Raw genomic sequence first — 20,953 nt, forward strand, 5'->3', positions numbered from 1 at the left:
AAAAGATAAATTAGAGAAAAAAAGGAAAAGTTAGCCCCTTCTCATAGGAAGCAAGCTATACTAACATTCTTTGATTTGTACAGGGGAGCCCATATTGATGTTCGTAACAAGAAGGGAAACACACCACTTTGGTTGGCATCCAATGGTGGTCATTTTGAAGTGGTGCAATTGCTAGTGCGATCAGGTGCTGATGTGGATGGAGCTGATAACCGGAAAATCACACCTCTTATGTCAGCATTTCGCAAGGTAACTTGATGTGGACAAAAATGACAGAATTTGTTTAAAACTACTGAATTTGAAAGTTGAAGTCATAGGAGAAAGATAAATTGGTCTTGAGGAATTGACGCTATTTCTATATACACACCCCTGCTGTCTCTACTCTCTTTGTGGCCAAATCTAAGAGCTGTATGGTAGTTCCCTATAAGCAACTTTGCTGTTAAATAACTTCATATCTTGAGGAGTTTTGTTATATTTATATACATAAAACATGAGATTTCAGGGCAGATATTACAGGTAGATAGATGTTTAAGAGGAACAAAAACAAGTAGACTCTCATAAAAATTTATTATACCTCCTATATATATTAAGGTTTACTTCTCTGATGTATATTACAAAGCTGATATGGCTCATGCCAGCCTCAGACCACTCATTTCTACTGCCCTTCCCCTTTGCCCCTTTGCTCACTACACTTCAGCCACTGGCCTAGAAGTCACTAAATTTTTAACTTCTTGAGGCCCTTTGCTCACTGGTTTTCTTTTCCTGAAATATTCTTTCACTTGCTTTTCACCTGGCTCACTTCTCCTCATTCTTTAATGTCCACTCCTTAAATATCATTTCTCAGAAAGTCCTTTCCTAACTTGCAAAATGAAAAGTTTCTCTTGTTCTCTTTTATAGTTCACCATTATTTTTTTATCTCATTTTGTAATTATACATACAAACATGTATTAGTTTTTTAATGCTCTTCTTCCCAGTTAGGGGCTTCCTTGGTGGCTTGGACAGCAAAGAATCTGCCCCAGACCTGGGTTCAGTCTCTGGGTCAGGAAGATCCCCTGGAGAAGGAAATGGCAACCCACTCCAGTATTCTTGCCTGGAGAATGCCATGGACAGAGGGGCCTGGCAGGCTACAGTCCATGGAGTTGCGAAGAATTGGACATGATTGAGTGACTTTCACTTTCACTCCCTAATTAGACTGGAAGATCTATGAAGGTGAAGATTCATGATTGTCTTTTTCACCACTATTTATACCTAGTTGTTCAGCACAGTGCCTGACACACACTAGGTTCTCAGTAAATAGCTATTGAATGAGAACAGTGTAAGTTACCTGTCTTTTAAAAAATCTTAAATATTTTTTCCAATTTTTTCTTTGCTTTAAATTGAGATATAATTTACATATATTAAAAGTGCACAAATCTAAGATGCTAAGTTTAATGAGTTTTAATAAATGCATATACCTATGTAACCCACATCCCATAAAGATATAAACTACTTCCATAATCCTAGAAACTTTGATCATGCCCATTCTCAGTTAATTCCCTGCCCAAGAGGCAGCCACTTTTCTGGTTTTTGCCATTATCAGACTAATTCTTTTTAATTGTTTTGTTTTTTGGCTATACCATGGCATGTGCAAGATTTTATTTATAGTTATCCCACCAAGGATCAAACCCGTACACATGCACTGGAAGCACAGAACCTTAACTACTGGACCACCAGGGAATTTTCCCCATCAGATTACTTCTTGAAGATGTTTTAGAATCTTAGTATTAAGGGGAACTATGCAAGTTTGGTTGTTAAAATAGATGTACTTTTAATGATTATAGATCATCAAGCCTCTGATAATACCATCTAGAAAATGTTTCACCTAGATTCAAGTCATAGGACTCAGATAAATATGACAGTCCACCTTGTTTAGTAAGATAGAGCCAAAGTTGTTGTTGTAGTTCAGTCACTAAGTCGTGTCTGACTCTTGGCAACACGCCAGGCTTCTCTGTCGTTCACTATCTCCTGGAGTTTGCTCAAATTCATGTCCATTGAATCTGTGATGCTATCTAACCATCTCAGCCTATGCCACCCCCGTCTCCTTTTGCCTTCAGTCTTTCCCAGCATCAAGGTCTTTTCCAGTGACTTTTCAGGGTTAATTTCCTTTAGGATTTACTGGTTTGGTCTCCTTGCGATCCAAAGGACTCTCAAGAGACTTCTCCAGCACCACAATTCGAAAGCATCAGTTCTTCTGCACTCAGCCTTCTTTATGGTCTAACTCTCACATCCGTACATGACTACTGGAAAAACCATAGCTTTGGCTAGATGGACCTTTGTCAGCAAAGTGATGTCTTTGCTTTTTAAGACACTGTGTAGGTGTGTCATAGCTTTCTTTTAAAGGAGCATGCTTCTTTTAATTTCATGGCTGCAGTCACTGTCCCCAGTGATTCTAGATGCCATGATCTTGGTTTTTTGAATGTTAAGTTTTAAGCCAGCTTTTTCACTCTCCTCCTTCACCCTCATCAAGAAGCTCTTTAGTTCCTCTTCACTTTCTGCCATTAGAGTGATATCATCTGCATATCTGATGTTGATGTTTCTCCTGGCAATCTTGATTCCAGCTTGTGATTCATCCAGCCTGGCATTTTGCATGGTGTACTCTGCATATAAGTTAAATAAACAGGGTGACAATATACAGCCTGGATGTACTCCTTTCCAATTTTGAACCAGTAAAAATTATCAGTTCCATGTAAGATTCTAACTGTTGTTCTAATGGACGAGGGAATGGCAAACCACTCCGCTATCCTTGTGGTGAGAACCCCATGAACAGTAAGAAAAAGCAAAAAGGGGCAAAATAATGCTTTGGAATTTAGAATATCCTCTTTTAAATCTAATTTCCCTTTTATATTGAGAGAGATTTCACATCACCAGTTTTTATTTTATTAATAGATTTATTTCTATTTCTATTCAAAAGTATTTCTATTTTCAGTGGGATGTGAGCAAATTAAATTCAGGAGAAATGTCATTTGGTCTTCCATGTATTTCCCATCATGCTGTACTTACCTCTCTCTGTTCATATTTTCATAGTTTCAATTGTGAAGTTTAGTAAATTCTGAAGTGTTACTATACCTTTTACTCTTAAGTTTTTAAGGATATCTGCCAGCTTTCAGTACTTTCTTTGTGTCCTTTTTGTTGTACTTTTTACAGGGTCATGTAAAAGTTGTTCAGTATTTGGTTAAGGAAGTCAATCAGTTCCCTTCTGATATAGAATGCATGAGATACATAGCAACAATCACTGATAAGGTAGGTTTAATATGCTGTTGAAGCACATTTCTATTCTTTATGGGATTATATACCAAAGTATATGTTAACAGTCTGTTCTTTTCATCCTTTATAAGACAGATAACCTGATTTTTCAATGATTAGTTTCTCCATTTGCAAATGAAGAATAATTTATAAATTATTTTGAGATTTTCTTCCTAATACGGACTGTAATTAACAGAGACTGCGTCTAAACTTTATCATTAGATTATTAGCCTGATTAGACAGTTTTCTAAGAACACATAAACTTTTTAAGAAAATGGTAGCTTATTTTGATTTTTCAGTCAAATTCTAGATTCAAAGGATAACTTGATTTGGTCTAGTAAATATTCAGTAATTTGGGCTTTAAGCCCTGAGCTTTGGTATACTTACCAGCTCAAGTTTTATTGGCCTCTTTATGTGTTTCTGTATTTATATAATTCCATTTCTGGTATAGGAACTGTTGAAAAAATGTCACCAATGTGTTGAGACAATTGTGAAGGCTAAAGACCAACAGGCTGCAGAAGCAAATAAGAATGCAAGTATTCTTTTAAAGGAACTTGATCTGGAAAAGGTGAGTGAGAAATATAATTTTCCTTTTTAGAACTGGTTGAAAATCTAGTAGAATATTTGCTACTTATATAACTATAATCTTAACAAAATCTCTTTGTATAAAATGATAAAATATCAAACTACCATAAGTTTTTTTATTCTGACCTGTTATACAAAAAAATATTTTTAACCATATAAGTGAAGAATTAGTTTTTAAACACGTCACAGTTTTCTACATGATATTATTGCCTAAGTTGTTTTACCATTAGTGTAGGCAGAAAATAAATACTATAATCAATTAGAGTTAGAATGTGTGAGATAGCTTAACATTAAGATATTTCATTGATGATAAAAGAAAGGGGAAAAATCATTTTAGAGATGCTAAAATTTTGATACCAATTCTTAGTTTGTTAAAAAAAAAAAACCTTGTTAAAAAACAGAATACAAAGTTGCTTAAAATCAATAAGACAAAAGATAACTTGCCCAGAATGAAAAATAATTTCATGGGCAATTCACAGAAAAAGAAATATAAATTTTCAGTAAATAGATGGAGAAGGCACAGCTTCATGAATAAACAAAGTAATGCACAGTGAAAGAGTGATGTAAATTTTCTTTGCCAGACTAGGGAAACTCAAAATTTAAATGTTTGGGGGAAACAAATTTAAAGTTTTGATTATAGCTGTTGATGGCTAGGATGTGGAGAAATTAGCACTCTGGTATGACTTTTGATACATGGTATAAATTCATATAATTATTAATGGAGATGATTTGATGAATTAAAAAGAGTGCATACCTTTGCTCCAGTCATTCCTCTTTTAGAAATTTAGCCTAAGGTAAATACTTTGACAGATGCTCAAAGATGCAAATGTATTAAAGGACATTCACTGATAAATAGCTTATAATAAGGGGAAAGGTAAAAACCTTAAAGTTTTATCATTAGGAAATTAAGTAAATTTTAATACCTCCATGATAAACTTGATTACAGTTAAAATCACAAGTAGAAAAAATAATACGCATTTTAAAATAAAGGGAAGTTTAAAGTTTGATGACTTCTATGGTTCCTTCCATGTCTGTAATTTTATGTTTGTATAACTACCCAGGGGTATGGTCTGCAATTCCCTGAACAGCCATTTTGCTCTTATGCTACAAAAATGATAAAATAATTGTTAACTGAATATGCAGTTTCTTCTTTCAATCCTCAGACCCTTTCTCATTTACATAGGGGGTTGAGAGACTTTATTTATCCTTTTTTTTTCTTTCTTTCTTTGGCCACACTATAAAGTGCAGAAGAGTAACGTTTGGGCTTTGTAGGCCATACAAACTCTGTCATGACTCTCTGACTCTGCTGTGGTAGTATATGAAAGCACCCGCAGACCGTGGTTAAATGAAGTGTTCCAGTAGAACTTTATTTGTGGACATCAAAATTTTACTTTTGTGATATTTTCGCATGTCACGAAATGTTTGCCTTTTCATTTTTTTCAACCATTTAAAATGTAAAAGTTATTCTTAGCATTCAAGCCATAATTTGCTGATACCTGGTTTTTGATAAATAAAAATGTTAAAAATAGCTTATTTGTGACTTAGAATTGTAAATTATAGTTTTGAGGAAAGTGCTTTACTTAATTACCAGGGCAGCTGGACTTCATTGTCAGTTTCATATGGTGAGGATTTTTTAGATAATTTCCATAAAAATGTGAGTAATTTGATGTGTTTTCTGTTTGTTTCAAGCTTTCTTTATGATATGAGGCAACCATTGTCATGTTCCCCTTTCTGAAAATAAATAATTTCTATAATGGCCTCCTATGGATATTTTCATAGTGAAATTTGTTAATATCTTATAAAGATTGTAACAGTTACATTTTAATTAAACAATGCCACGTAAATCTAGGTAGTTACCAATCTACTTTCTGTCTCTATGGATTTGCTTATTCCAGATATTTGATATTTGGAATCATCATACAGTATTTGATCCTCTGTGACTAGCTTCTTTTGCTTCATGTTTTCAAGGTTTATCCATATTGTAGCATATATCATTACTTCTTTTTTTATTGCTGAATAATATCCCATTATATAGATACACAACGTTTTGTTTATGCATTTATTAGTTGTTGAACATTTAGTTTGCTTCCACTTCATAGGTATACAAGTTGTCTGTTTTGTTTTATCATGGAATGTTTCATGAATTTGTATGTCATTCTTATGCAGGAGCAATGCTAACCTTCTGTGTTACTTCAATTTTTTTTAGTATGTTTGGTGCCGAAGCAAGCATGGCATACAAGTTTTTGTATAAATATGTTTTCATTTCTCTTGGGTACATATCTAGGAATGGAATTGCTAGCTCATATGGCAATTCTGTGCTTAACCACTTGAGAAACTGCCAGATTGTTTTCCAAGGTAGCTGCATCATTGTATATGTAATCCTACCAGCAGTGTATGAAGTCTTTAGTTTCTTCTCATTCTAACCATGATTTATCTGTCTTTTTGATTAGCCATCCTAGTGACAGTGAAATGGGTATCTCATTGTGATTTGATATGCTTTTCCCTGATGGTTTGTGATATTGAGCATCTGTGTTTACTGGCCATTTGTATATTATTTGTAGAAATGTCTCCAGATCCTTTGCCCATTTTTTAATTGACTGATTTGTCTTTTCATTATTGAGTTATGAGTTCTTTATCACTTCCTGATACAAAACCCTTACCAGATGTAAGATTTGCAAAAAATTTTGCCTGTTTTGTTTTTTCACTTTATTGATGATCCCTTTGAACACAACAACTTTTAATTTTGATGATGTCCAGCATATCTGTTTCTTCTTTTGTTGCTTTTATAAATGTGTGTTAAGAGTGACATCCATGGGAAACCCCATGTATCATAAACAAAAGCATCATTTCATCATTTATTTTGAATCATTGCATTACTGTTAAGATGAGATAAAAGAGTCGGGCAGGACTTAGTGACTAAAACAACAATTTTATTCACAGTCAAGAGAGGAGAGCAGAAAGCAAGCTCTTGCAGCTAAAAGAGAGAAAAGAAAAGAAAAGAGAAAGAAGAAAAAAGAGGAGCAGAAAAGAAAGCAGGAAGAAGACGAGGAAAACAAACCTAAGGAGAATTCAGAACTACCGGAAGATGAAGATGAAGAGGAGAATGAGGAAGATGGTGAGAAACGGACCATCTGAATTAATGATAAAAATTCTTTTGTGTTTATCAGCTTCATTTTGAGTGCTTTTTGCTCTCAAAACTAATTCTAGTTAAATATTCAATTACTTTAATCTGAAATTGACGGGTGACTTCTGTATTCAATATTTCACATTGTAAAGTGACATAGACAAACAGAAGGGGAAGACATTCAGGTATAATTTAAGTTCCCTGTGAAAACATTATATATGTCTTAATGTGATACCATAAGAGGCTTGCCAGCTTTTCTTCAGGTTCCTCCTTACTCTCATTCCCCAGTTAGAAAGTGGGGAGAGGTCTAGTTTCTCAGTTAACTAAGGTTTAGTGTTGAAGCTGTATAGCACTGGGGCCCATTACTTTCAAAGAATTGTTTATTGTACAATCTGGCAGTTATAGTAATAGGCAAATGATTTTGCTCTATTTGAATTCTAATTCTAAAATGCTATTTTAAAAACTTCTTAAATCCAATCTGTATTGTGATTTTTGGTTAGTTCATGAGACTAGCATTTCAAAGCTTAAGAATGTTAATGTTTTGTACTGAGTTAGACATCAAAATATGATACTTTCATTCTCACAACTGTAAAGATTTGTTTATTTACTAGTGAATACTGATAAAAGGAAAATATGACTAAGAGTAAATTATGAATTATTAGGTATATTCTGTCACAGTTTGTTTTGAGATCCGTGGCTCTCAGTGTGATTTATATCCTTTTTCACAGTGGAGCAAGAAGTTCCCATAGAACCTCCTAGTGCGACTACCACCACCACAATTGGAATCTCTGCAACATCTGCAACATTCACAAATGTGTTTGGGAAAAAAAGGGCCAATGTTGTGACAACTCCTAGCACCAACCGGAAAAATAAGAAGAACAAAACCAAAGAGACTCCTCCCACTGCACATTTAATATTACCAGAACAACATATATCCTTAGCACAGCAAAAGGCAGATAAGAATAAAGTAAACGGAGAAAGCAAAGGTGGTGGTGCAGGTGGGAACAGTGATTCAGATAACTTGGACAGCACAGATTGCAACAGTGAGAGTAGCAGTGGTGGTAAAAGCCAAGAGTTAAATTTCACTATGGATGTGAATTCCTCTAGTGACAGGAGATACCCCCCACTGCTGCTCCATTCCCAAGAGGAAAAGACAAGTACCTCTGCTTCCAAAACTCCGACACGGTAAAATTTTCTGACTTGTTAACTCTGCACCTACCTTTCCTTTTGCATACCTCGCACAAGAACTTGAAGTAACACAAGTTGTGTTAAATAATTTAAGTCTACCACATTATCTGTCTTCAGCATTTAAAACTGAAACATTTAAAACCAGTGTCCTCCTAATCATGTGCTAGTTATGAAAGGAAATTATTAGAACTTTAAAGATTTAATTTTGAAGTTGAAAATGTTAGCATGCCTTGGTTTTACTTTAATTATGTCATTTTTATTGATTATATATAGTCCTTTTGGCTTCTGAATCCATTTTAATACTAAAGTAAATGATGAACTCTTTGCCCTATTTCTGTTTTTCTGAATTGTTAGTAATTTGATGTGCCAAATTTTAATTCAAATATTTCAGCAAATCTCTTGAGTTTCTATCTTAAAATTTATCTTTTATTGGATTTGATATTTCTCTTAGACTTGAAGGCGAAGTGAATCCTAATTCCTTATCAACAACCTATAAGTCAGTGTCATTGCCACTAAGTTCTCCAAACATAAAGCTGAATCTGACTAGCCCTAAAAGGGGGCAAAAAAGAGAGGAAGGATGGAAAGAAGTTGTCCGAAGGTAAGTACAATTAGTCTCATCTTTTTAACTTATCTCCTCGTTTTCTCCTCTTGTGAGATGGTTACCCAGTTAATTAATGAGTAATTTGAATGTGACTATTATTTTCAACTACAATGCCATATTATATGCAAAGTAGACTAAAGCAAAATTAGAAACAGTAAGAAATGTTGGCTTTAGAAAAACAAAAAATGCTTTATTAAAGCATAAGATATAACAGTTTACAGACAAATCATGCAAAAAGGTCACAAACTTCCTAAGAGAGAGTCACTTGACAGCAAAGTCACAATGTTATTGGTGAGGGCTATGATATTGTTTAATGGTCCCATTTTGAGTCAGACAAGTTTGTTCATCTACAGTATTTAAATAATGTTAGAGTTCGCTAAAGAATCGTTGTCTACTTTTAACTAATACAGTTAAATCACCATAAAAGGTGGGGAAAGAGCTCATAAAATTAAAACTTCCTTCTCCCTCAAAAAAATAAAGACAAATAGCAACACCCCTGCAGCCAACTTTGACAACTCCCTTTATTCACACTGCTTTATACTTAAACCATGATGAATAAAAACAGAGAGGGACCAGTGCTTTAAAATGTTTCACACAATCCAGAAGGTATTTCAAGCCTTTGTTCATGCTTTATATCAGGGAATTAGGACAAGACACAGATTTACTTGTGTGCACTTAATCACCAAAGGACTAACATGTCTGAGGTTTTATTGTATAATTTTTCTAAGACTTTTTGTCCATTAGAAGCAAACAAAAAAGGAAGAAGTGTTGGCAGAACAGGAGAAATGATGTGCACTTAATAATTAGATTGATTTAAGTATTATATTATTTATGGCCTAGTCTATGCTCTAGCTTTCAAAATGTCTAAATATAGTCTTCCCAATTTGTCTACATTAGGATGTTAAATTTTGATCATGAAATGTATTTTAGAGTCTGCAATTGGGTATTCTTCTGGCAGGTATAGTTCAAAGTTTGAGGGTGGAATCTTCAAGGGGGGAATCTTGACAGTCAGCAGTGACCACATGAAAATAATGGAAGTTGCTTTCATTTGGTTCTGCCAGCAAACACTGGGTTTCCACAGTAATCCTGCAAGAGACCCAGGCCATCTTGTCAGATCCCAGTGTTAGCCTCTGGTGTTCTCTCTAGTTCCACTTGACTCACACAAGTGGAATTCACACACTTGTGAATTGCTTTTTATGTAATTCAACTCCGAGGCTTATTGCTTAGTAAAGTCATTGAAACTGATAATCTGCCTGTATTCATTTTCATATAGAGTTTAACAATGTGGTATGCATTATTTTAATTTTGAAAGTATCAGTATATATGATCATTGCCATTCAGTTAATATGTGATAGTTTGAATGCTGGGATCATGAGTGACTTAAGTATAATTTTTTTCAAATAGCAATGTGTTTTTCATCATTACTAAATTAAATTCAGTATAATAAGAGGTCAGTTTCTAAATAAAAGCTTCTAATAACTTCCTCTTTAAGGTTTGATAAATACTATCCTCCAGATATTCATGAACATACTTACTGAGATGTTTTTTTAATAAACATTTTGATTTCATATGCTCATATGTGTGGTCTTCATTTTTATAGGTCAAAAAAATTATCTGTTCCAGCCTCAGTGGTTTCCAGAATAATGGGAAGAGGAGGATGCAACATCACTGCAATTCAAGATGTTACTGGTGCCCACATTGATGTAGATAAACAAAAAGATAAGAATGGCGAGAGAATGATCACAATTAGGTGATTATGAAATATATACATATGTATATTTAGTTAGTTCTGTGAGGAAGTTAAACTGTATTAGAAGCACATTTTTCTTAGCCATGGTACAATCAGAATTTTATTTCGTGGTAAAGATTACCTAGTTTTTTATGATTTTGATCTTGTTTTGTTTTTTGTTGGTTTTCTCCCCAGGGGTGGTACAGAATCAACAAGATATGCAGTTCAACTTATTAATGCACTTATTCAGGATCCTGCTAAGGAACTGGAAGACTTGATTCCTAAAAACCATATCAGAACACCTGCCAGCACCAAAGCCATTCATGCAAACTTCTCATCTGGAGTAGGCACCACAGCAGCTTCCAGTAAAAATGCATTTCCCTTGGGTGCTCCAAATCTTGTAACTTCACAGGCAACAACATTATCTACGTTCCAGCCCACTAATAAACTTAATAAGAACGTTCCAGCAAATGTACGTTCTTCTTTCCCAGTTTCTCTCCCCTTAGCTTATCCCCACCCGCATTTTGCCCTGTTGGCTGCTCAAACCATGCAACAGATTCGGCATCCTCGCTTACCCATGGCCCAGTTTGGAGGAACCTTTTCACCCTCTCCTAACACTTGGGGACCATTCCCAGTGAGACCTGTGAATCCTGGCAACACAAACAGCTCTCCAAAGCATAATAATACAGGCCGTCTACCTAACCAGAACGGAACTGTTCTACCCTCAGAGTCTACTGGACTAGCTACTGCCAGTTGCCCTATCACTGTCTCTTCTGTAGTTGCTGCCAGTCAGCAACTGTGTGTGACTAATACCCGGACTCCTTCATCAGTCAGAAAGCAGCTGCTTGCCTGTGTGCCTAAGACAAGCCCTCCAGCAACAGTGATTACTTCTATGACAAGCACTTGTAGTTCCCTGCCTTCAGTCTCATCTGCACCTATCACTAGCGGGCAAGTTCCCACCACATTTCTGCCTGCAAGTACTTCTCAAGCACAGCTTTCTTCACAAAAGATGGAATCTTACTCTGCCATGCCTGCCCCCAAAGAAAAACTGTCCACACAGGTCCAGTCCACGGCAAACCTGTGTCCCCCCTCTTCAGCTGCCAACAGCTGCAGTAGCTCTGCCAGCAACACCCCAGGAGCTCCAGAAACTCACCCATCTGGTAGTCCCACTCCTCCGTCCAATAACACACAGGAGGAAGCACAGCCATCCAGTGTGTCTGATTTAAGTCCTATGTCAATGCCTTTTGCATCTAATTCAGAACCTGCTCCATTGACTTTGGCATCACCTAGATTGGTTGCTGCTGATAATCAGGATACCAGTAATTTACCTCAGTTAGCTGTACCAGCACCTCGAGTTTCTCATCGATTGCAACCCAGAGGTTCTTTCTACTCAGTGGTACCAAATGCAACTATACACCAGGATCCGCAGTCCATTTTTGTTACAAATCCAGTTCCTTTAACACCACCTCAAGGCCCACCAGCTACAGTGCAGCTTTCTTCAGCCATGAACATTATGAATGGTTCTCAGATGCACATTAACCCAGCAAATAAATCTTTACCACCTACATTTGGCCCAGCCACGCTTTTCAATCACTTCAGTAGTCTTTTTGATAGCAGTCAGGTGCCAGCTAACCAGGGTTGGGGAGATGGTCCTCTGTCCTCACGAGTTGCTGCAGATGCCTCTTTCACTGTTCAGTCAGCATTTCTGGGTAGCTCTGTACTTGGACACTTGGAGAACGTGCACCCTGACAATTCGAAGGCACCTGGCTTCAGATCACCTTCCCAGCGAGTTTCTACCAGTCCAGTTGGTAAGTTATTGTAACTGTCATGACTGTGCAATTTGGGGCTTTAACAGCATAATCTAACCTTCCAAAGATTATAAAGCATTTATTTTATATGTAATATTTATTGCATGATCATGAAGAAATAAGGGTGTTATCATAAACAGTAAAGACCCCTTAATGACTGCTGATTGAGTAGACAAAAAAACTAGTTATAGGTAAGTCACTCAAATATGAACTGCTTTATATTCTTTTTTATGATCTCTCTGTACCTGTTATCAAGGAAGTTATACCTTATGTCAGTTCATTTTCTTAGAATTGATATTAAGATATTCATAAAAGGGACCCATAGGATGCTTCAAGAATTCCAAATTCACAGACATTTTTAAAATCAAAGTGAGTGTTTGCATTTCTTTAATTTAAAAAGGTTGGGTTACAATTCATAATCTACATTCTTTGTTTTCAGTCATGGGTGCTCAGAATGAATATTAAATGTCTTAACCCATCTTCTTTATAGTAGATGGAGCTGCTTGAAGAGATCCAGTCGTGTATGCACTCTTATTTTTAAAAAACAATTTCAAATCAGCTCTTTGTTCCTTGAAGTTAGAAATTAGCTGCTGAGGCAGTATAAGAAAGATTTGGAAAAATAAGAGGCTAGTGGTGGCTCAGAGATATTTGGAAAGCCAGAATCTATTTTCCAGAGTCTAAGGGCCAAAATTTTGTTCCAGTCTGCTCTATTATGCTCTGATTTAGTCCAATCTGCTCTAATAAATGCTAAAAAACAAATTACAAATTGTGGCTGACCTAGAATGAGAGTAAGAAGTAATAGTACCACTTATTTAGCATTTTTTTTCCAGTTGGAAAACTTCCCAGAGCCCATTTCCTTTTTATTAGTTATAAACTGATCTAAGTTGTTTAAAATTTGTGAGTTTACTAATATGGCATAGCCTTAGCATTTCTATCAGATACGTTTCCATTTACTTATCTTTTCAGGAAAACATAGCTGTTATATCATCTTTCAAATAGAAATAAATGTTACATAAGACCATCCGTGGTCCAAAATATTCTCCAGGATTTTTTTGTTATATATATAAATAGGTGCTATTTTAACTTTTCATTTTGGTCAAACTAATAAAGTTTTCAAGAGGCCCCAGGATGAAAGAAGAGCTCATTGCCAATGCTCAGACTGTGGTAAAATTTAATTAATTTTTAAATTAATCCATGTGACTGGCACTAACTAATACGTGAATTTAGATGCCTTAGCTAGAGTTGAGCTTCAGATCTTTCATATTCCAGTGTTTGAGCTCTTTGCACTCTAATACTGTATCCCAGAAGATGTGCAGATTATGAATGGCTGGAAAAAAGAAAGTAAGGAAATTATCCATCTAATTTGGTAGTAAACCAGGTTTGGGATCCTTATTATTCAGATCTGTAACATCAAAATTACTTATTACTAATTTAAAAAAAAAATTTTTTTTTAAGCAAGCATTAATCCTTGACTTTCCTTCCAGGGTCCAGGATTGATTAAGCTTGGCTTTATTTCTTAACTGCCTGGGTGGTTTCTTTGGTTGACCTTTCAAAAGACAAGAAAGCATGTAGAGAAATTGGAACTTTCAAACTCTGCTGGCAGAAATTTAAAATGTTACAGCCACTTTGGAAAAATAGTTCCTTAAGAAATTAAAAAGGGTTACCATATGATGCAGTAATTCTTCTCCTAGGTATACCCAAGAGAAAACATATGCCTACACAAAAACTGGTATGCTCATGGCAAAACCATTCATAATAGCCAAAAGGTGGAAACAATCCAATGTCCATCAGTTGATGGATGGAAAACAAAATGTGGTGTATCTATATAATAAGATATTATCCTCAGTATAATGTATATTCGATGAGATAAAGTAAAAGAAATGGAGCAGTTATTTGTGCTACAACATAGATAAACTTTGAAACCATTTTGCTAAGTGAAAGAAGCCAGTCACAAATGACCACATTTTGTATAATTCTTTTTATATGAAATTTCTAGAATAGGCAAATCTAGAGAGAAAAATATGTTAGTAGTTGCTTAAAGGTTCAGATATGGATCAGGTAAAGGAGGATGGAGAGTGACAGGTAATGCATACATTTGCTTTTAGTGTGGACAAAAATGTTCTAAAATTGACTATGGTGATGGTTGCACAACCCAGTGAATATACTAAAGCCTTTGAATTAAAGATCTGCCTTAGAATTTTGAATTTTTTATGTTGATGTTAACTACTTTTTCCTGAAATGAGTACCTATAATCCTTTTCCAGATCCTTGCCCTATGTCTCTACTACACTCTCCAGAGAAAGCAATGGAATTTGAGAAGACTATCAAATTCAGACTTATGTAAACTAGATATTGATAGAAATTTTGATGTAGTTTGCAACTTCTGATTTTTTTTTTATAAGATGGAGTTCTGAAATTATCTTTAGTTTAATAGTATGCTTTTCCTCCTTGTCAGGAAGAAAACAATTGGTAGATTTTGTTATTCATTTTGCATAGGAAATGACTATAGAGATGAACAGCTATTCTTCGAAGTAACACTTAGTCACAACATGCTGTCATTTCATATCCCCTCCAATGAAGGCTTTGAGATTTATCTGAAACATACTCCAGGTGACTGCCATTGCTAAACACTGGACTTGCTATATCTAGTGTTGCCTGGGGTATTCTTCTAGACTGCAAGAAACAAAAATGGGTTTGGGACATACAGTGTGGTATAAATGGATTCTTGTTGCTGTGATCCACAGAATAAACTGTGTGCTTTCTTCTTTTTTTAAAGAGGAATTAAGTAAACTTTGGACTTTCATTTTTTAAAGCCTTAGCTAATTTGATGTCTTGGACCTGTTTTATTTCAGGATTACCGTCCATTGATCCATCAGGCAGCTCCCCATCTTCCTCTTCTGCTCCTCTGACAAGTTTTTCCAGCATACCAGGAACTCGGGTTTTCCTGCAAGGGCCAGCTCCTGTTGGGACCCCTAGTTTCAACAGACAACATTTTTCTCCCCACCCTTGGACGAGCGCCTCAAACTCATGTAGGAATCCTGGAGGAAATCGTCCCAAAGAGTCTCTAATAAGTTATTAAATCGTTTGTTATAGGGAACACCATATTGTAATTTTAAGTAATCTAAGTTATATGCAAATACCCAAGGTTTGTATTGCAGTCATGTCAAAAATTATCAGTCATTTATAGGCTAGAAAACTTGAGAAGGGTCAGGCTATTCTTTCAAGCCAGATTTGAGGTTACACTGAGACTTGGATCAAGAAAAGAGGTACAAAGAAAAGAGAGAAACTGAGGAAGAAGCTGCTTACCCTCTTGGTTTGAGTTCAGCTTTTTTGTATCCTCTATTTTCTGATGAACCATGGCATTTTTATCAAGAGTCATCTCTTTTAGTATCCAAACCACCACCTAAGGATCTAGTTACTTTACAGCAATCTAAGCATCATTTGTTCCTAACTCATTCAATATATCTGCCTTGAGTTAAAAAAAAAGAGAAAAGAAAAAGGGAAGTAGTTTTATAAGATGCTCTGAGGTCAGTATTGTGAAATGGTTGTATTTAAATATCTAATCAGTTTGGTATGATTCCTTGTTTATTTTTACATTTGAGGAAACTGTATTGCCATTTATAAGTAAAAATATTCCCCTGTTCTGACTTAATTATTTAAATATTTAGGATAGATGAAGTTCTAGAAGAACGTGAACAGGATTTGATTTTTTTTAATGAGCATCATGAGGTAGTCAGTGAATATTGGTCCTTTGACAAAAGAACTACAGCAAGAATAAATAGGGCCTTCTTCCTTTCTAGCCTTGTTCAGTTCAATTTAAAAAAAAATTTAGATTATTTGTACTTGCTTCAGGCAGTAGTATAGGATAATGTATATAGAACTCATATATTTTCATTTGAATGATCTTGCAAAATGAAAATTTTCTTTCCAGAACCTGTGTTGTGGAATAGATCTTTCCAACAAGGTTTCTCATATTTTTATAATTTGAATTTTTATATGTAATAAAACAATAGAGAAATATTTTGCCACCAGGTGACTCTCCTATTCCATCTGTTTCTTCGGGATCATCTTCACCTCTTTCAGCCACTTCTGCCCCACCAACATTGGGCCAACCAAAAGGAGGCAGTGCCAGTCAGGATCGAAAAATCCCTCCCCCCATTGGAACAGAGAGACTAGCCCGAATTCGACAAGGAGGGTCTGTTGCACAAGCCCCTGTGGGAACTGGTTTTGTCGCTCCTGTTGGACACAGTGGAATCTGGTCATTTGGTGTTAATGCCATGTCAGGTACAGTTATAGTGCCCTCTTTCTGGAGGGATATCTTGAGTAAATTGTGAGATTTTGCCTTTTAAACTTAGTTCCTTATCTAAATAAAGAAGCTTAATTCCTACACTTAACTAGTAGGATTGTTTAAACCTTTGAGTCCAGTCTCAAAGTTTGGAATGTTAGTTTGGGTTATATATTAATAATAGATGTAATGTGTATGATAGTAATAAATGTAAAATAATAAATACAGAGTTGATTAGAAATTAAAAATTCAAAGCATACTTCCTTTCCCTCTTAAGCTTTTCACTGGAGAATGGGACAATCATTTGATTTCTTTCAGAGAGCATTTAATCTTTTGAAGGACAAGGTAGAGTGTTTGGGATATTCTGAAAACTACATCCAATTACAGGAACTTGGGGGTTTTTTTGGATTGCAAAGATTTTTATGAATGTGTCCTGAGCTATCAAAGGAATGCTTTTGATTAAATTTAGTATGAAAAACTCCAGTGGTAATGTTTTGTTATTTTATCCAGACAAATAGCTAACTCTTGATTTCAATTCTTTTTTCTAGAAGGGTTATCAGGTTGGTCACAGTCTGTGATAGGTAACCATCCAATGCATCAACAACTGTCAGACCCAAGCACATTCTCTCAGCACCAGCCAATGGAGAGAGATGATTCTGGAATGGTAGCCCCCTCTAACATTTTTCATCAGCCTATGGCAAGCAGTTTTGTGGATTTTTCTAAAGTGAGTTGACAAACATCATTGTAACTTGTTTAACACTTTGCCAGCCAATGTAGTCACATGTTAAGGAGTAATTCGTACTGAAATAATTCTCCTTTTTGGTTATAACTAGTTTGTTTCTATGAATTTGTCAGATCTTTTATCTATTTTCAAAAGTGGGTTATGTTGTTTACATTAGTTTGTCCTCGAACTATCCTGAAGATCCTGCCATCTTTCCAAACCTGGAAGATTTGACTTTTGCTGCTTTGCATCTGGCTGCCACAGCTGAGAAGGGAGGCCTCTCCCCCTCTGGAAAGCTGGCTCTGAGCTCACCATTGCCCTCTTGTCTGCTCTGAGAGCTTCCAGGTTGCCATAAAGCCAGATTGTGGCTGCAAGCTATCGTGTAGAATTCCCTTTTCTTAGCACAAGCTTATTAGTAAAGTAAAGTAAATCTAAAATGTGGGAAAGTTGGGGTATTAAATGTTCATAAAATATTGGAAATTTCCCCATCACTGAATATTGGATTTAGTTGTCTCTATTCTCTTTGAGGAAGTGTTGCTGATGTAGATAACTACTTTCAGTTTCCCAACACTGTACAGTGGTGTTATACGCACTACATACTCTGGAGTTCTTTGAATGAAGGGAAATGAGAGAGATATATGCTGGTATTATGGAATCATCACTTATAGTCACTTCATGATTACATCTTTCTGCTGTTTTAGGGTCTACCAATTTCCATGTATGGAGGCACCATAATACCCTCCCATCCTCAGCTTGCTGATGTTCCAGGAGGCCCTCTGTTTAATGGACTTCACAACCCAGATCCTTCTTGGAACCCTATGATAAAAGTTATTCAAAATTCAACTGAATGCACTGATGCCCAGCAGGTAAAATGAACTTAATGCTCTTTTATTTTTCAGATTTATCATGTCATCCTTTTAATTCTTTGGGTAATACAAGTTCTGAATTTCAAAAGTCAAGACATCTTACCACCTTGATCTGAATTAAGTTTTTCAATATCAAGATGATGCTACTTAACATTTTGTTTCATGTACTGTATTCTTTCTAGGCAGAAACAGTGAATTGCCATTGCATTTATATATTCGTTTTGTAAATGTCTAAAGATTCCTAATTAGAAATTCCAATTTTTCCTCCCCCTTTTCAGATTTGGCCTGGCACGTGGGCACCTCATATTGGAAACATGCATCTCAAATATGTCAACTAAGTTAGAAGGTCTTATTCTTTAGCCTTGTTTGAGAAATTTTGACCTTGGAAGAACCCTGGGGATCTTTTTTTTAATGTGCCTAAGAAATTTTCTCTGAGGCTTTAGCAATGGAAATTTGATTGCCCATTGTATAAGAAAAAATTGATTTCCTAACCACCTGATTATGTTCTCTGGTTAGTTTAGCCATTTTGAAATTAGTGCTTTGGGCTAAACATACTGAATGCTACTTGTACGCAGAAAAGAATTAGATGATTACATATTTCAACCTTTTAGGGTGGTAAATACATGTACAATTGTTTACATACTTAAAAGGAAAAAGTTGAGTAAATTTCTTGTCATATAGTGGCTCTACTTAATGTAGCCTGTATTAATGTGAAATATTTACCAGAATATTCAATAAAAAGATGAACAGTGTTTAGAAGTGGGGTGTGATCCTTTCAGTGGTCATGTAGGTACTGCCCAATCCACAATCATATTGAACCAGGTTGTTAATACTGTGTTTGTAATAGGCTTCCCACATTTTACACTTTAGAGTCCATTCTTAGATTGCCTTGCAGAAGCACTTTTAGAATGAGTTGTATAATTACTCTGTTAAACATTCCTTGTTCTTTGGTTTTCTTGCATATATTTTTATAAGTGAGAATGTTTCAAGCCCCTGTAATGTATCCTATCTGATTTTAGCAGATAGGCCATTGAAAGGTTTAACTCTTTGTGGATCATGAGTATGTTAATAAGAACAATAGGATTTCAGTCAGATGACACTGAACAAACTTAAGACACCCAGATCACCCTTCAGACTCCTTTTGTGATTCCTGACTTTTTAATCTAAAGATTTATTTTGGTTATAGGTGTTTAAGTTTTCAGTTGGGACATAGGAAGGGGTGGGGTGACTCGTACTTCTGTTGTATTGTCAAATCAGCTGATTGTTTATAAATATGTGACTAATTCTGAGCTTAGTTTCATGAACAGCCAATATGGTCAACAAACTAAACTCAGGAACCCTGGAATGGATTGCTTTGGCCAAACTATAGGCTATGCCAAGAATCTGATGCAATAGAGAAGAAAAAAACTATCACAATGAAAAGAACAGTTATCAACTTGTTCATGTTGTAATGTGGTTGAATTACTTGGTCTTAGATAAAAGCAATCTAAAAAAGAAAACAAAATGTTGGAGACTGATAGAGAAGCCAGAACACACTTTAAGGCAAAGAAGCTTGCACAGAAAAATAGTAACTAGGAGCACAGCCATACCAGAAACACTTTTCTACTCTCATACCAACAGGAGTTCTTAATCTTCTCTGCCCTCCTCCTAGAGCCACCACTAGATGAGATACACCATGTTTGTTCTATGTTAGACATACCTGGCTCTTTTGTCTTCTATATTATATTACATATGAAAGATTTCTTATTTTCTATTTCAATTGGATTTAGAAACTATCACTGGTGTTAAAGCTATTGCCTTTGTAGTGCTTAATAACCACATCAGGTAGTCTCAAGAGACCTCCTCACCTTGAGGGGAACAAAGGACCCCTAGGATCACCTGCATATCTTGCTGTTTCCAGTTATCACTAATAACACCCCCTCCCCCCAAAAAAATCACCTAATATTAGTGAAATGAATGTAACTACTCTTGATGAAACATATAGTGAGAGATAATATTAAGTAAATTATTCAGTGGGACAAAAAGTAAGTGGTGTTCTATCTTAACTAATTAAAGTACATTTGAATTTTTGGAAGAGCTCTTCCAATATCTTCTACACCCTGAGGACAACAGAATGAGAAACTTGATCTCAGGTCAGGAACTAGAACCCAAAAGAAGAAGATACAATTATGAGAAACCTCTAGGAGAATTAGGAACAAATAGCAGCTGTGCAGTTTGTAGCAGTTATTTAGGATACCCTCCTTCCTGTCCTTATCTGTACTGCCTTCTTTTCTATTTGAATCCCAGTAGCCTACTCCCCACTACATTTTGCCTGCTATAATCTCTTCTTCCTCTGTCTTGCCTCTTCCTGGCATTACTTTACTGCTATTTTACCAACCTGAACCTTGGATTAAACCTAGCTCAGGTAAGAACGTAATTATTTTCAAATATACAAGGGATTTGTGGGGAGGCAAAATGGGTAGAGTGGAACAAGTGTCAGAAAACTAAATTCTCTTTTCATTTCTGCTACTCAATACTGTGTGACCTTAGGCAAGTCATTTTTCATCTCTGGGCTTCACTTTCCTCATCTGAAAATGAAATTTAGTATAACTGAACTCAAAAGGGTCTCCTAGTTCTAACAGATTTACTTGTCTCATGAATGAGAATATGTGGTATAGGACTGCTAGAAGCTGATGCATTGCTGAGGTTTGAGAGCGCCTACCATTTGTTTTCACATGGAATCAAAAGCCTGCTGTTGTGAGAGCCATTATTGATTTTAGGGATTTAGT

The 20,953-nt window shown here is 35.7% G+C and overlaps 1 protein-coding gene and 1 non-coding gene across 3 annotated transcripts in view; one reads left to right on the forward strand and one right to left on the reverse strand.

Annotated features, from left to right (window-relative positions):
• Positions 1-18,831, forward strand: part of ANKHD1 (ankyrin repeat and KH domain containing 1) — a 106,076-nt gene extending 87,245 nt beyond the window's left edge. The window contains exons 23-35 of one of the 2 annotated variants that reach the window (XM_052643233.1): positions 84-246; positions 3,181-3,276; positions 3,731-3,847; positions 6,805-6,979; positions 7,717-8,173; positions 8,628-8,774; positions 10,378-10,527; positions 10,702-12,314; positions 15,166-15,342; positions 16,346-16,597; positions 17,147-17,322; positions 18,021-18,185; positions 18,464-18,831. In XM_052643233.1, the coding sequence (XP_052499193.1) occupies positions 84-246; positions 3,181-3,276; positions 3,731-3,847; positions 6,805-6,979; positions 7,717-8,173; positions 8,628-8,774; positions 10,378-10,527; positions 10,702-12,314; positions 15,166-15,342; positions 16,346-16,597; positions 17,147-17,322; positions 18,021-18,185; positions 18,464-18,523 (3,748 nt within the window). In that variant the 3' untranslated portion in view covers positions 18,524-18,831. The remainder of the gene's footprint in view (positions 1-83; positions 247-3,180; positions 3,277-3,730; positions 3,848-6,804; positions 6,980-7,716; positions 8,174-8,627; positions 8,775-10,377; positions 10,528-10,701; positions 12,315-15,165; positions 15,343-16,345; positions 16,598-17,146; positions 17,323-18,020; positions 18,186-18,463) is intronic. The other variant, XM_052643235.1, reaches the window with a different exon arrangement.
• Positions 5,986-6,092, reverse strand: LOC128051802 (U6 spliceosomal RNA). The gene has a single exon (XR_008199738.1). It is a non-coding gene; the product is annotated as a U6 spliceosomal RNA (small nuclear RNA).
• Positions 18,832-20,953: the final 2,122 nt, after the last annotated feature.

Source organism: Budorcas taxicolor, chromosome 7, assembly GCF_023091745.1.
Source record: "Budorcas taxicolor isolate Tak-1 chromosome 7, Takin1.1, whole genome shotgun sequence".
Lineage (NCBI taxonomy): Eukaryota > Metazoa > Chordata > Mammalia > Artiodactyla > Bovidae > Budorcas > Budorcas taxicolor.